Source organism: Xiphophorus couchianus, chromosome 8 (assembly GCF_001444195.1).
Source record: "Xiphophorus couchianus chromosome 8, X_couchianus-1.0, whole genome shotgun sequence".
NCBI lineage: Eukaryota > Metazoa > Chordata > Actinopteri > Cyprinodontiformes > Poeciliidae > Xiphophorus > Xiphophorus couchianus.
In genome coordinates, this window is record NC_040235.1 from 5,391,072 (window position 1) to 5,407,334 (window position 16,263).

The window sequence follows — 16,263 nt, forward strand, 5'->3', positions numbered from 1 at the left end:
TTTTTTAACGTAGAACATCTTGCTGCAGTTTGTCACCATCAACTTAAATCTGCTCTGAAGAAGAAATTCCAGTCTGTGTTTGAGGGGATTGCTAAAGCAGGAAGTCCAACCCTTCTGAACCAGATCTACACAGAACTCTACATCACAGAGGGAGGGACTGGAGGGGTCAATGATGAACATGAATTCAGACAGATTGAAACAGCATCCAGGAAAACACACAGACCAGAAACAACAATCAGACAAGAAGACATCTTTAAAGTCCCACCTGGAAGAGATCAACCAATCAGAACAGTGATGACAAAGGGAGTGGCTGGCATTGGGAAAACAGTCTTAACACAGAAGTTCACTCTGGACTGGGCTGAAGGCAAAGCCCACCAGAACATCCAGTTCATATTTCCATTCACTTTCAGAGAGCTGAATGTGCTGAAAGAGAAAAAGTTCAGTTTGGTGGAACTTGTTCATCATTTCTTTAGTGAAACCAAAGAAATCTGCAGTTTTGAACACTTCCAAGTTCTTTTCATCTTTGATGGCCTGGATGAGAGTCGACTTCCTCTGGACTTCCACAACAAGGAGATCCTGACTGATGCTACAGAGTCCACCTCAGTGGATGTTCTGCTGACAAACCTCATCAGGGGGAAACTGCTTCCCTCAGCTCTCCTCTGGATAACCACACGACCTGCAGCAGCCAATCAAATCCCTCCTCAGTGTGTTGGCATGGTGACAGAGGTCAGAGGGTTCAATGACCCACAGAAGGAGGAGTACTTCAGGAAGAGATTCAGGGATGAGGAGCAGGCCAGCAGGATCATCTCCCACATGAAGACATCACGAAGCCTCCACATCATGTGCCACATCCCAGTTTTCTGCTGGATCACTGCTACAGTTCTGGAGGATGTGTTGGAGACCAGAGAGGGAGGAGAGCTGCCCAGCACCTTGACTGAGATGTACATCTTCTTCCTGGTGGTTCAGACCAAAGTGATGAAGGTCAAGTATGATGAAGGAGCTGAAACAGATCCACACTGGAGCCCAGAGAGCAGGAAGATGATTGAGTCTCTGGGAAAACTGGCTTTTGATCAACTGCAGAAAGGAAACCTGATCTTCTATGAATCAGACCTGACAGAGTGTGGCATCGATATCAGAGCAGCCTCAGTGTACTCAGGAGTGTTCACAGAGATCTTTAAAGAGGAGAGAGGGCTGTACCAGGACAAGGTGTTCTGCTTCATCCATCTGAGTGTTCAGGAGTTTCTGGCTGCTCTTCATGTTCATCTGACTTTCATCAACTCTGGTGTCAACCTGATGGAAGAAAATACACCATCATATTTCTCTACATTTAACAGATCAAATATAAATTATCTCCATCAGAGAGCAGTTAACCAGGCCTTACAGAGTCCAAATGGACACCTGGACTTGTTCCTCCGGTTCCTCCTGGGAGTTTCATTGCAGTCCAATCAGAGACTCCTAAAAGGTCTGCTGACACAGACAGGAAATCGTTCACAGACCAATCAGGAAACAGTTCAATATATCAAGGAGAAGATAAGAGAGAATGGATTTGCAGAGAAAAGCATCAATCTGTTCCACTGTCTGAATGAACTGAATGATCGTTCTCTAGTTGAGTCTCTGAGTTCAGGAAGTCTCTCCACAGATAAACTGTCTCCTGCTCAGTGGTCAGCTCTGGGTTTCATCTTATTGTCATCAGGAAAAGATCTGGATGTGTTTGACCTGAAGAAATACTCTGCTTCAGAGGAGGTTCTTCTGAGGCTGCTGCCAGTGGTTAAAGCCTCCAACAAAGCTCTGTAAGGTCACAGATTGTTACTGCATTTATATTTGATAGATAGAAATCTGCTAATTATGAGGTAAATACTCATGTTTCAGTTTATATATTGCTGCATTGTCTCTTTAAAGTGTCCCATTGGGGTGGATGCGCAAAAAAGTAACAAACTTAGTTCAGAAGCTGAGCATAATTTTACATATTCAAGCAGCAAAACTCCTCCACTTTATGTTAAAATTGAAATTGGATTAATATAGTTAATTGTGGAATTTTATAATTCTCTTTCCAACCTCCTTGTTACCTGTAGTTCTGTCCTTTAAGGCTGGAGGTCCAACTGTAGAATGAACCAGTTCACAACAAATACAAAGTTCGTGTATAATAATATAGTTCCTTCTCTGTCCAATAAAAACATCGCTGATTTGATAGAACATAAATTTTGAGGAATTGTTTCATAACAGACTTTTCTCTGTCTCCTCAGACTGAGTGACTGTAACCTCTCAGAGAGAAGCTGTGAAGCTCTGTCCTCAGTTCTCAGCTCCCAGTCCTCAAGTCTCAGAGAACTGGACCTGAGTAACAACAACCTGCAGGATTCAGGAGTGAAGCTTCTCTCTGCTGGACTGAAAAGTAGAAACTGCAACCTGGAAACTCTCAGGTAAAATGTTCTCAATCCTAGTGATTTCTATCCACTAGTTGCTAGTAGAGATTGCCAAAAGTATTTGACCACCCATCCAAATGATCAAAATCAGGTGTTCCAATAACTTCCAAAGTAAGCACCTAGACATGTAGACTGTTTTTAAAAACATTTGTGAAATGATGGGTTGCTATCAGGAACTCACTTAATTTCAGAGTGGAACTGTGATAGGATGTGCAATAAGTGGTTTTTTTTTCATGTCCTGGATGGCTGAGAACCTATAAATAAGTACAAATTAAGTATTTGGGAAGTATCATAACTTAAACGTAAGGCTGAGCACCAGAGTTTTATAGAAACATTTTCAATTTTATTTTGTGGTTTTAAAGGTTGTACACTGAAGATGATAATAAATAAAGACATACTTTATTTTCTATTACTATCAGCTTCAATAACCCCTCTGCTCTCGGCTCACATACGGAGCTGTCGGCTAGTGGTAACACTCAGCCCCTCCAGTTTCAAACTCTTTTTATTACAGTAAGAGTTAGAGAGCTAAATATAATTGAAATATTGGCCACATTCAATAGAAAAAGAAGCTAAGTCTATGAAATCAATGTAGCCAGTTTTGATTTAAGGCATAACAATGCAGTTTATCAAGATTCAGCCGAAGTAATGAAATGAACAAACTGTGGTCTGATTTTTGTTAGTGTGTTTCTTCCTATTGAGCAGTGAAAGTAAATAAAAAGTGTTACATGTCTTTTGCTTTAAGTATTTACTTACTGGAGGGTTTTTTGATTGTTCTGCAGAGCTGTTACACGCAGTCTTTTTAAATGTCTTTTAAATAGTCTATTGCTGTTTCAACATACAAATATACACATCTTACATATTATTATAAATTGCCCTGCTCAGCTGCACATTTTTCAAACTGATTATGCTGTTTTTAGTAAATGTACAGCATTGTTATTCCTCTATTGTAAATGTGTCCTTACTCTACAGTCTCCTATTATTTTTGTTTTTACCTTTATCTTGAATATCTGATTTTTCCATTTACCTTAAACTTGTTGCTGGTAAACCTGAACTCCCTGCTGTGGAAAAATGAAAGATGTTTCTGTTCTGATCCGTTCTTCAGGTGACAAGTGTTGATTTTTATTACTCATGTAACGGAATAAGGGTGTTACTTCATGTTCTCAGGTTAATTTATTGACTTTTTTCCTTTTGTAAAGATGACCATTTCAGACCTTGGGTTCTACCTCAATGTTCTCATCATGTGATGAATTGTGTGTCTGCAGCTTATCAGGCTGTTTGGTCTCAGAGGAAGGCTGTGCTTCTCTGGCCTCAGCTCTGACCTCCAACCCCTCCCATCTGAAAGAGTTGGACCTGAGCTACAATCATCCAGGAGACTCAGGAGTGAAGCTGCTGTCGGCTGGACTGAAGGATCCACACTGGAGACTGGAAGCTCTCAGGTATGGAGGAACCTGCTGCAGGAGCAGAGAAGGTCTGATAGAGGAGGAAGAGGGAGAAACGTCTTTAGTCAGTCTGCTGGGAAACATTTAGTTTGAAGTTGAATAGTTAGCTTGTTGCTCAAAGGAACAGCTTTTGTCAGTTGCTGCTCAGTTTTCCATCTCTGTATCAAAGCAGTTCAAAAAGGATAAGATGAAATCTGAGATTCTCTCTGCTTTGCTTGAAGCTGGTGTTTTCCCTCAAACCAGCCCTGATGCTTTTCTTCAGCCTAGATTTCTACTGGACTCTTTCTGTTAAAACTGACACTGAAATTTAGTTCATGGTGGATTGTAATATTTCTCTTGCCACCCTCCTTGTTGTCTGTTGTTCAATCCTTCAAGACAGGAGAACCATCTACAAAATGAGCCAATTCACAATAAAAGTCAACATAAAAATATATGAAGTTAAAAGTCCTTTCAATCTTTCCAAGAAGAACATTCTTGACTTGAAATAAAGAAATAATTTTTTGTCATTTGCTGAATAACAGAGTTTTTCTGCCTGTCTCCTCAGACTGAGTGACTGTAACCTCTCAGAGAGAAGCTGTGAAGCTCTGTCCTCAGTTCTCAGCTCCCAGTCCTCCAGTCTCAGAGAACTGGACCTGAGTAACAACAACCTGCAGGATTCAGGAGTGAAGCTTCTCTCTGCTGGACTGAAGAGTCCAAACTGCAACCTGGAAACTCTCAGGTAAAATGTCCTCAATTCTGGTGAAACCAGATTTCTGTCCATTACATTCTATCAGTTAGGATGTAAATGTTTTTGCAATAGTAGAGTAAAATAATTATATCAATCAATCAATCACATTTTATTTGTATAGCACATTTCAGCAGCAAGGCATTTTAAAGTGCTTTACATCATTACAAACACAGAAACACAAAGCAACATAGAATCAACAATCAAAACACGATATTAAGTCAAGTTCCATCAATAAATTTGTAATTGATTACATTTCAAATACAATCTTAAACAGGTGGGTTTTTAGTTGAGATTTAAAAGAAGTCAGTGTTTCAGCTGTTTTACAGTTTTCTGGAAGTTTGTTCCAAATTTGTGGTGCATAGAAGCTGAATGCTGCTTCTCCTCGTTTGGTTCTGGTTCTGGGGATGCAGAGCAGAACCAGAACCAGAACCTGAGAGGTCTGGAAGGTTGATACAACAACAGCAGATCTTTAATGTATTGTGGTGCTAAGCCGTTCAGTGATTTATAAACTAACAACAGTATTTTAAAGTCTATTCTTTGAGCTACAGGGAGCCAGTGGAGGGACTTTAAAACTTGTGCTATGTGCTCTATCTTCCTGGTTTTAGTGAGAACGCCTGCAGCAGCATTCTGGATCAGCTGCAGCTGTTTGATTGATTTGTTGGACAGACCTGTGAAGACGCTGTTGCAATAATCAATACGACTGAAGATGAAGGCATGGATGAGTTTCTCTAGATCTGGCTGAGACATTAGTCCTTTAATCCTGGAAATGTTCTTCAGGTGATAGAAGGCCGACTTTGTAACTGTCTTTATGTGGCTCTGGAGGTTCAGGTCAGAGTCCATCACTACTCCCAGGTTTCGGGCTGATCGCTGGTTTTCAGTTTAATAACTGAAGCTGTGCATTGACTCTAGATCTATTACTCTAGATCTATAACTCTAGATCTATGACTCTAGATCTATAACTCTAGATCGTTCCTCTTTAGATCCAAAAATAATAACTTCAGTTTTGTTTCTGTTCAGCTGGAGAAAGTTTTGGCACATCCACACATTTATCTGTTCTAAGCATCTGTTCAGTGATTGGATGGGGTCAAAGGTCACCTGGTGACATCGTAATGTAGAGCTGTGTGTCATCTGCATAGTTATGGTAGCTAATATTATTTCCTGTTATAACCTGAGCTAGTGGGAGCATATAAATATTGAATAAAAGGGGTCCTAGGATTGAACCTTGGGGTATCCCACATGTGACCTATGACCTCTTTGATGAGAAGTTTTCAATTGAAACAAAGAAATCCCTGTTCTTTATGTAAGATTCAAACCAGTTAAGCACTGGACCGGAGAGTCCGACCCAACTCTCCAGTCGATTCAGTAATATATCATGATCAACAGTGTCAAAAGCTGCACTGAGGTCCAACAGAACCAGCACTGTGGTTCTCCCACAGTCCGTATTTATATGGATGTCATTGAACACTTTTACGAGGGCGGTCTCTGTGCTGTGGTGAGCATGAAAACCAGACTGGAAGGAGTCAAAGAGGTTGGTTATAGTTAGGAAGCTAGTTAATTGTTTAAACAGCTTTTTCAATAACTTTGCTGATGAATGAGAGGTCAGAGGTCAGAGGTCGGCCTGTAATTCTGCAGTAGTGATTTGTCCAGATTGTTCTTTTTTATCAGTGGTTTGATTACTGCTGTTTTCAAAGCCTGGGGGAAAACGCCTGATGAGAGCGATGAGTTACTATCTGGATCAGATCAGCAGCAACAACAGGCAGGACTTTCTTAAAGAAATGTTCTAGAGTTATAGATCTAGGACATCCAGACAGCAGGAACTGGAGCTTAGTTGACTTATAACTTCCTGTAGGGTTTTATAATTAAGTAGTTGGAATTGGGTCATTTTTCCTGTATTTGTTTTGTTTGGGCACAGCATTGGTACTGACTTTATAGTGGATGTACAGATTAATGCTTTGATTTTTTAAAATTTTCTCTGAAAAGAAGCTGGAAAACTGGTTGCAGGCGGCAAAACATTGGAATTCAGGCGGTAACGTCACAGGAGGGTTTGTGATTCTGTCAACTGTTGCAAATAAAGCTGGAGCATTGTTAATGTTTTTGTTTTTGACATCCGCAAAGAAAGCCTCTCTTGCATGTTTTAGTGTTAAATGATAGTTACGTAGTTTTTCTTTATAGATGTCACAATGAACGTGGAGTTGAGTTTTACGCCATTTTCGTTCTGCCCTGCGGCAGAGTTGTCTTGCAGATCTAACTGTTTGTGTATTTCTCCATGGAGATTTCTTTTTATCAGACACAACCTTCATTTTAATTGGGGCAATGGAATCAATGATATCTGAGACTTTAGACTGAAAATCATTTACCAACTTATCTATGTCATTACAGCTTAAGGGTGAGGAAGAAGAGTAGATTTGATTAAAAGTTTCTGCTGTGTTTTCAGTGAGAGAACGTTTTGTGATGGTTGCTGTTTGTCCAAATGGGTTAAAAGATAAAGAACTTTCAAAGATAACAGGAAGTGATGTGACAGGCGACATCAGTTACAGAGACATTGGAAATATTCACACCCTTACTGATAACCAGGTCCAGTGTGTGTCCTTGAGTGTGTGTTGCTTGTTCGACATGTTGTGTTAGACCAAAAGTCTCTAAAATATTAGCAAGCTTTTTTGCCCCTCTGTCTTGGGGGTTGTCAACATGAATGTTGAAATCACCAACAATTATTAAACAATCATAATCAATACATATAAGAGATAGAAGCTCATTCAAGTCAGTAAAGAAATTTTCCACAAAAGTTGGAGTTTTGTATAGAGTTACTGTCAAAGTTCGTTTGTGGCCTTTTACCTCAATTCCAAGATACTTAAAAGAGGTGAAGTGACCCAAAGAGATTTTACTACAATTTATGGTATTCTTAAATATTGAAGCCACACCTCCTTCTTTTTTGTTATAGATGTCTTCCTGTGAGATAGGTAACCATGCTCAGTCTCCACACACAAACATGGCTGGTTTTCCTTTACTGCAGCCTGAATGAACCAAGAAGAGAGATATTTAGAAAGGTTGGGTTCAGGCTAACATTGATAATGTAGCTCTGGATATTTGACAGATTGCTGCATCATGATGCACACAAGGAGCATTATTGTAGATCCTCCCTCCCAGCAATTGTTAGACTTCCTAATCCATTGTACATGTGACTGATGTTGATTTTTATCACCTACAGAACTGGAAGCTCTCAGGTATGGAGGAACCTGCTGCAGGAGCAGAGAAGGTCTGATAGAGGAGGAAGAGGGAGAAATGTCTTTAGTCAGTCTGCTGGGAAACATTTAGTTTGAAGCTGAATTTGTAGTTTGATAATTAAATATTTAGTTTGGAACAATGAGATTTATAGGTGAATGAATAACATGGTGAAAATATAACTTGATATTCTGAAGATCTGTTTGTCTCTAATGACAGTTGAATAACTAAAATTATTTCTGTTAATTTTGACTGTATAACTTTGCAAAGAACAGCCTATTAGCATGTAGCACCATTTTCCACATGGTCCTGTATGAACCTGGGAAACCGACCCATCTACTGGAACCACAATGACATGGTAGTCAGAGCAGCAGGGGGCCAAATATAGCTCCATGTGGAACCAAGAGGTTGGAGAGAGAAAATCAGTTTGAAACTGTTTCCTATCAGAGTTCAGTTTGTCTCTCTGTCTTCACAAACCAGGAGCATCATGGGCTGGGCGGGGCTTCCACTGATGGATCTACTGAGAAAATACAAGCTGATTGGCTGATGCACAGGAAGTTAGACTGTTCAGATAAATTACATTAACAGATATTATTGGCATTGAAGAGATATGGCTGAGATTAATTATAGATTCTAGAATAAGTGGAAATGTTTCAGTAACAGGAAGAGGATGAGCAACATGTTAAAATAATCATCTATATTCAGAGAAACAAATAGAGGAATTTATCTAGAATATATATAATACAAAGTCAGAATCTTCTTAAAATTCACTGTCATACAGACCACAAGAGATCTTTCAACCTAAACAGTCATTAATACCTAAAAAACCAGCTCTGATGCTGATCCTCAAACTAAGCCTGATGCTGTTCTTCAGCCCAGCCTTGATTCTCAGGCTTCATTGGACTCTTTCTGTTAAAACTGAGATGGGATTAATTTAGTTCATAGAGGAATTTAATATTTCTCTTGCCAGCCTCCTTGTTGCCTTTTGTTCAGTCCTTCATGGCTGGAGGCCCATCTATAGACTGAACCAGTTCACAACAAAAGGCAACATAATTATATATAAAACCTTAAATCAGTAAAGAGGAACATTGTTGACAGGAAAAAAGACACATTTTGAAGAATTGTTTAATAAATTTTCTCCCTGTCTCCTCAGACTGAGTGGCTGTAACCTCTCAGAGAGAAGCTGTAAAGCTCTGTCCTCAGTTCTCAGCTCCCAGTCCTCCAGACTCAGAGAACTGGACCTGAGTAACAACAACCTGCAGGATTCAGGAGTGAAGCTTCTCTCTGCTGGACTGAAGAGACCAAACTGCAACCTGGAAACTCTCAGGTAACTCTGGACACTTGACAAATTACTGCATCTTACGGATCCCAGCAGTTAATTGACTTTCTTATTTATTCCACATGTTACAAATCCATCCATCCATCAGCCAGCGATCAGTTCAGACCTTAGGTTCCACCTCAATGTTCTCATATTCTCATCATGTGATGAATTGTGTGTCTGCAGCTTATCAGGCTGTTTGGTCTCAGAGAAAGGCTGTGCTTCTCTGGCCTCAGCTCTGACCTCCAACCCCTCCCATCTGAAAGAGTTGGACCTGAGCTACAATCATCCAGGAGACTCAGGAGTGAAGCTGCTGTGGGCTGGACTGAAGGATCCACACTGGAGACTGGAAGCTCTCAGGTATGGAGGAACCTGCTGCAGGACCAGAGAAGGTCTGATAGAGGAGGAAGAGGGAGAAATGTCTTTAGTCAGTCTGCTGGAAAACATTTAGTTTGAAGCTAAATAGTTTGATAATTAAGTATCTAGTTTACAACCATGACATTTATAAATTAATGGATAAAATTTTAACCTCATTTTGTCTCTTATGACAAGCTAAATAACTCAAGTTTTTTCTGTTAATTTTGACTGGGTAACTTTGCAATCAGCCGCCCATTTAAACTGTATTAATCTTTCACATGGTGCTGAATGAACCTGGGAAACCGACCCATCTACTGGAACCACAATGAGATGGTAGTCAGAGCAGCAGGGGGCCAAATATAGCTCCATGTGGAACCAAGAGGTTGGAGAGAGAAAATCAGTTTGAAACTGTTTCCTATCAGAGTTCAGTTTGTCAGAACTTCTACAGCAGAAGAATATTTAGAGGTTAAGAACTGATGATGTCTGGATGGTTTAAGAGAGACGTTCTGCTCCCACTGTGTTTCCAAGTAACAGTTGTGCAGATAGATAAACTCTTAGATGATTGACAGGCATATGTCACTTTAATTGACGTTGCTTTCAATGCCATAAGAGTGAAACTGCAAATAAAGATGAAAAACATGATTTAGAATACAACAGTAGTCAAATCATACAAATGGCAAAGGCACAAATACTTAATACTGTGTAAACAACATGTCACAATCAGCTTTACAAACATCAACCTTTTGCAACATAAATGCCCACAAATTTAGCTCAGTGTTGTCTCAGATATAATAAAATAAAACAAAATACTTACAAGCAGTACTTTCTCTAACCAACAAAACAGGATGAAGAATGATTAAATGAAGACTGATAAACTGCCTGTGTCAAAGATTATTGTCAGGTTTGACACCTATTAAAGACAAATTGAACAAACACAGAAAAGACAAGAGAGTTAGATTCTTTTGATCTCGCGAGGAGAACGGACAGAGATGTGTTTCCAGTTACAAATCTCCAACCGCTCTGAAACACATTTGTCTGCTCCTCTCTTTTTATTACTTTCAGAGTCCCTATCACAGAGAACACTGCAACTCTAAGGGGTGGGGACAAAACATTTCATTACTTAGTTGCAGTGCTAATGACAATCACTAACTGAACACATGTTATCTTGCATTAAGACAGAGTAAAAACAGAACAGGTCGTACATCTTCAAGGCGACGGTTCTACAGCTATCTAACAGGTCAAAGCAAGAAGCAGTCCTGCTGAGCAATAAACCCTGTGAGCACAGTTGTCACTGCTTCCCTTCAGGGAGGCCTCTTGTAAAACGGAAATAAAGTAAATCAAACAATACAGAAACATTATTTATGCTGAAGGAAAAGAAAACAATTAAGGCATATAAGACGGAACATCATATAAGTAACGCTATTGTTATAAATGAAACAACAAATATATGATAATATATTTCACCTAACAATTATGCATGTGTTTCTGAAATCATTATACTGTTCAATAACAAACTTAACATTAAAGCACCACAACCTGCTGGCTGGGAAGAATTACTGCCAGCACAAGAGACAAGAACAGATGTTGATCCAGGAAATGGATCAGTCCTTGATTTAACTCTAGTGTCCAGGAAGATTTCAGCTGATTGTGAAATGAGATTTATTAGACGCCTCATCTGGAGGCTGAGATCATTACCCAGTTTTCTGGAATATTCTCCTGACTAAGAACGGCTCACAAGGAAAATTAAAGAGTTAGATGGGTTTAATAGAGTTTAATAGTTGACTAAATTAATAAAATAGAAGTTCAGTTAGATTTCCATGATGATCTACTAATGGCAGAAAGGACTTTAAAACAATATTTGATGGAGCTCCAGACCAATCAGCACCAAGAAGCAAAGATGAGAAGAAAAGTAACTTCATGTTGGTCAGATGGATCAGAAATCTAAACTGTCACAGAGAGTAAACACAATAAAACATCATTTATCTGCAGCATTGATCATTAAATGGCTCATTACTGATGTATTGCAGTTAAATATGATAGTTAATCTTAATGATATTGTATTAACCATTAGTTAATACATTCAGCAAGTACTTTTACTTTTAATAATTTAAGTATTTTTAAATATTCAAGTAAAATGTTAATGTGGTTCTTTTACTAGAGAACTTTTTTGTCTGTTTATTTGTACTTTTACTTCAGTACATTGTTTGAGTTCTTTCTCCACCTCTGGTGAACAGCCAGTAGGTGGCGCTAGAGTCAGGAGGAGGCAGCCTGGAGAAAAGGCTGTTCCTCCCTGATCTGTTTCCAAGCAGTCAGAGTGTAGAAGTTGAGAGCTGGAGAAGTTTCCTCCTGTTGCTGCAGCAGCAGAGATGTTCTGCTTCATGGACTAAATCAGGTTGGAAAGAGGAGAGATCTTTACTGAGCTGCTGGATAAAAGCTTCTGAAACATTTCAACTCTTTCTGGAAACTAATGAGACATAAAAACAATGGATGTTTTTACCATCCAGACCTTTAGAACCAGTTCAGGTCAATAATTCAGTTGTTTCTGTGGAAGATGAACAGATTTGATGTGAAATGATGAAATTCTTCATTTCTATCTGATGTTCCAGCAGATCTGTAGAAAATGGAGCTGCAGCTCTCAGATATTTCAGTCATCATGTTTTCTATCAATGAATCCACTGATTAAAGCAGGAATCTCATCTCCATGTTCTCCTCCAGAGGTTCCCAAGGTTTGTTCCTGGAAGCTGCTGCTGGTTCCTCCAATCCAGGCTCCGCCCCCTTTAGAGGAAATCTGTCCATATATGGCGCTAAGAGTCACCTTGATGCTGCAAAGCTTTGTTCAGGGATGAGATGTCAGGATGTTAGTGTCAGTCTGTTCCAGGCTTTAGTTGTTCTCCTCATGAGGAGCTGAAGTCTCTGACAGGAACGTAGAGCTGAACAGGAGAAGAACTTGAAGCTTCTTCTTGGCCTCTGATTGCAACAGCAGGACAATCCAACATTTTAGTCTGACTTCATCTGGAAATATTTCTTTGACCCTGAATCAGGTTGAAGGCAGGCCAGCTCCTCATCAGAGCTGAGATCTTCTCTGTCCTCCATGCTGGAAATGTACAAGTCCAGCAGCTCCTGATCAGTGACATCAGAGCGTGACATCATCAGTAGAATGATGATGTCATTTCCCTCTCAGAGCAGCTTGGAAATCTGAGAGGAAAGATGCAAACAAAGACTCTCTGGACTGTTGGATCTGCTGGTTCTGGTTCCAGATGCTCCTTGGACACTTTCACAAGCCATTACTGCAGCTGCTGGATTCAGGATGCTGCTTCTTCTTGGTCTAATTGTAAATGTGTGCAGCAGCGCCACCTGGTGGTGTTGGTTGGTAGAGGAAGTGCTGAAAGGTTGGAGGTGTTTGTCAGAGGTATGTGATGATGGAAGCCTCTCCCTGGTTTGTGAGTCTGAGCTCAGAGATCAAATCTTTGATTCTTGTTGAACTCTTTGTTGAATGTGATGCAGTTTCTCCTTTTTAATGTTTGTATTTCTGGATATTACAGTGAGGCCACAGCAGGTTTTCAGCAGCAGGGCTGTTTAGTGTTTCATTCCTTCATCTGTGTGTGGGAGTGTGGATGGAACAGGTATCCAGGTGTTGTGTTAGAGTTTGGATTGATTGTATTTTAATGCTGATTATTAAATCAGGTTGAGCTTCCAGAAATGTTTCCTTAGTTTCCTGATGTCCTTTTAGGCTTCAGTGAGTTTCTTCAGGTTGTTACTGAGGGATTCCCTTTCTCCTCTCTGTTGGAGCTTTTCCTGTTTTTGGAGAAATGAGTTGTGCTGCAGCAGCACCAACTGTCCTTCCTACATCCACTGCAGTTTGCAATCCAAATGTTGGACTGTTCCTGTCTCAGTGGAGGACAATGTGTGTCTGAGAGACATGTAATGTCCATGTTTGCTGCTGAAAGAGACTGATGGTCTGACCCCCCTCCTCCTTTCAGGGTGGAGCCTGCTGGAGTCCCATTCTTGACACCAGGTCTGAGGAAGTGTAAGTGTGTTTTTCATCTGATTCATGACAACAAAGCAGCTCACATTCAACCATCTTCAAACTGTCACATCACTCATTCAGGAGTCATCATCAAAGTGTCAATAAATGATCAATAACTGCAGCTGGATTGTGTTTGTTCTCTCCATCAGATTCCTGTCAACTCACCATCGACACAAACACAGTGAGCAGAGAGATCAAACTGTCTGAAGACAACAGGAAGGTGACACATTTGGAGGAGCTTCAGTCATATCCTGATCATCCAGACAGATTTGATGTTTGGCCTCAGCTGCTGTGTAGAACTGGTCTGACTGGTCGCTGTTACTGGGAGGTTGAGTGGAGAGGAAGAGTTGATATATCAGTGAGTTACAGAAGAATCAGGAGGAAAGGAGACTGTAGAGATTGTGTGTTTGGATGGAATGATCATTCCTGGAGTCTGATCTGCTGTGATGTTGACGGTTACTCTGTCAGGCACAATGAAAGAGTAACTCGTCTCTCCTCCTCCTCTGTCTCTAACAGAGTAGCAGTGTATGTGGACTGTCCTGCTGGCATTCTGTCCTTCTACAGAGTTTCCTCTGACTCACTGATCCTCCTCCACACCTTCGACACCACATTCACTGAACCTCTGATTCCTGGATTCTGGTTCAGCTCTGTTTCTTCAGTGTTTCTGTGCTGAGTTGAGTCTAAAGAGTCTAAAGATTTTCCTCCTGTCAGAGAAACTTTCTCACTGTTGAACAGATAGTTCAGTCTCTACAATCTATTTCTTGGTGAAACAATTCTGATTGAATCCTTGGAAACTTTTCCTTCGTCCCATCCTGTGAAGTTTGAAACTGGGATTATTCCAGGATCCTCATGTTTTCCTGTTTGTTTCCAGTCAAAGCTTCTCACTGAATATCAAGATGTTTCTCTTATTTTTTCCTTTCATGCATCAGATTTTATTGAAATGTTGATCAGTTTTTCTCAATCACTGAACATTTTCTGTTTCTATCAATCAATCAAATTTTATTTGTATAGCACATTTCAGCAGCAAGGCATTTCAAAGTGCTTTACATCATTACAAACACATGTCAAGAGAAGTGGAGTTTTGATGACTACACTGAGCCCTCTGTGAAAACTGAGGATGAAGAATCTGCATCTTCACATCCCAGACGAACATCTTCTCTTTCCAGGGTTGAGGACGGTGAACTGCAGGAGGGTGATGGACTCCCAGCATGTGAAAGGTCTGACCTCGTGGAGGGGGTGTCAAGAAAATCCGAGCTCATCCCACTTCCCCATGCTGGAGATTTTAGTTTAACAGTAATAATAAATAAAGTTATCTTTAAAATGAATCACTCAAGTGACATCAAGGCCCAGCAGTAGACTTAAGTGTCAATAAAATAAATCTGGTTGTGTGTGTTGTTTTTGTCTCATGCAAACTTTGCTTTAATTCTACTTTTTTCTATCTAATCATAAGAAATCATAGTCAGTCAGAGAGAGTCATTAAACAGGAAAAGCAGGTTTCCTGGAAAAAGAGGAAGTATGTTTCCAGCCTGCAGATTTATAAAAATAGCTGAGACTATTTTAAAGCATGAAAGTTTAAAAAAATTAAATCTAAACATTTTGAGTAATTTGATAAGATTCAAAGTAAAATACTTATATTAATATTGATTTACTTGTAATAATACTTACACTTACATTTGTGGGAACACTTATAAGAAAAACAAGCAAATGTAACTTTGGTATCAAATAATTAGAATAATAGATTATTCTTGGTTTCTTTTCAGAAAACATCTGTAATAACTCACATTAAGATTATAATAAGAATAATTAAGTTATGGTTATAAAATTATAAATGAATGCTAAATCAGAGAAGCTAAAGAAAATAAATGTGATATAAATGTGATTTTGACATTGAACTTGAAATGGTGTAAAAGGTTATAAAACTGCAATTAAACATCACTTATATGTTGGAGGTAGATGGTAGGTGAAAGGTGACAGGCTAAGGGAAAAAGGGGAACTAACAGGAGAGCAGAGATGATCAGCACCTTATTTGGACATAGGAGGTTGAGTAACCCTGAGACATTAGCACAGACATCATGACATGATGTCTCTTAAGACAGTGACGGATATGAGATCATCTGTCTAAGCAGACAGATAAACCCTATATAAGGTGGGTGCAAAAGAGGAACCTTCAGTTGGATCCTCCGGGCAGCTTCGAGCCAAGATCGAGATGGACAAAGAACTCTGCAGCTGAAGAAGAGCCGGGGCCACAGAGCCGGAGACTGTCCTGTGCATGCATGGGGACCAACCCGTCTGGCCCACAATCTGTGGCTTCGAATCGCACTTCTCTCATCGGCTGGGTTCTGACCCCAAAGACAAAGATGAAGACAAAGACAAGGAAGAAGAACTGGTGCCTTTTTTCCTGCCAGCACCAAGTCCTGTGTGACCTCACCATCCATGCGGAGAAGAAGCTCATCAGACCTACAGAGATCCCTGCCTTCGTCGATCAACTTCTTCCTCCTGCTGCAGCATCTTCTTCATCATCAAGCCAGGTCTGGGGTTCGAAACACCAAACTCCGTCCGTCTCCCTCAAAGGTTCCCTTTTTTAGTTCTCAGTGTCAGCAGTAGGGAAAGATAGACTAGATGATTGATTTTACTTATTTGATTATTTCTGCTACTGAATTAAGCTGTACTGACCCTTGCAAAAATGCCTTACTAATAAAATATTTAGCATAAAGAAAATCTAAAGATGTTGTGGACATTCAGTTAATGAGTCACCT

General features: G+C 39.9%; 1 protein-coding gene across 2 annotated transcripts in view; it reads left to right on the forward strand.

Moving 5' to 3' along the window:
- LOC114149763 (NACHT, LRR and PYD domains-containing protein 12-like) overlaps nucleotides 1-14,301 on the forward strand; it is a 109,648-nt gene extending 95,347 nt beyond the window's left edge. The window contains exons 7-14 of one of the 2 annotated variants that reach the window (XM_028025846.1): nucleotides 14-1,790; nucleotides 2,244-2,417; nucleotides 3,683-3,856; nucleotides 4,404-4,577; nucleotides 8,959-9,132; nucleotides 9,310-9,483; nucleotides 13,461-13,507; nucleotides 13,657-14,301. In XM_028025846.1, the coding sequence (XP_027881647.1) occupies nucleotides 14-1,790; nucleotides 2,244-2,417; nucleotides 3,683-3,856; nucleotides 4,404-4,577; nucleotides 8,959-9,132; nucleotides 9,310-9,483; nucleotides 13,461-13,507; nucleotides 13,657-14,180 (3,218 nt within the window). In that variant the 3' untranslated portion in view covers nucleotides 14,181-14,301. The remainder of the gene's footprint in view (nucleotides 1-13; nucleotides 1,791-2,243; nucleotides 2,418-3,682; nucleotides 3,857-4,403; nucleotides 4,578-8,958; nucleotides 9,133-9,309; nucleotides 9,484-13,460; nucleotides 13,508-13,656) is intronic. The other variant, XM_028025845.1, reaches the window with a different exon arrangement.
- Nucleotides 14,302-16,263: the final 1,962 nt, after the last annotated feature.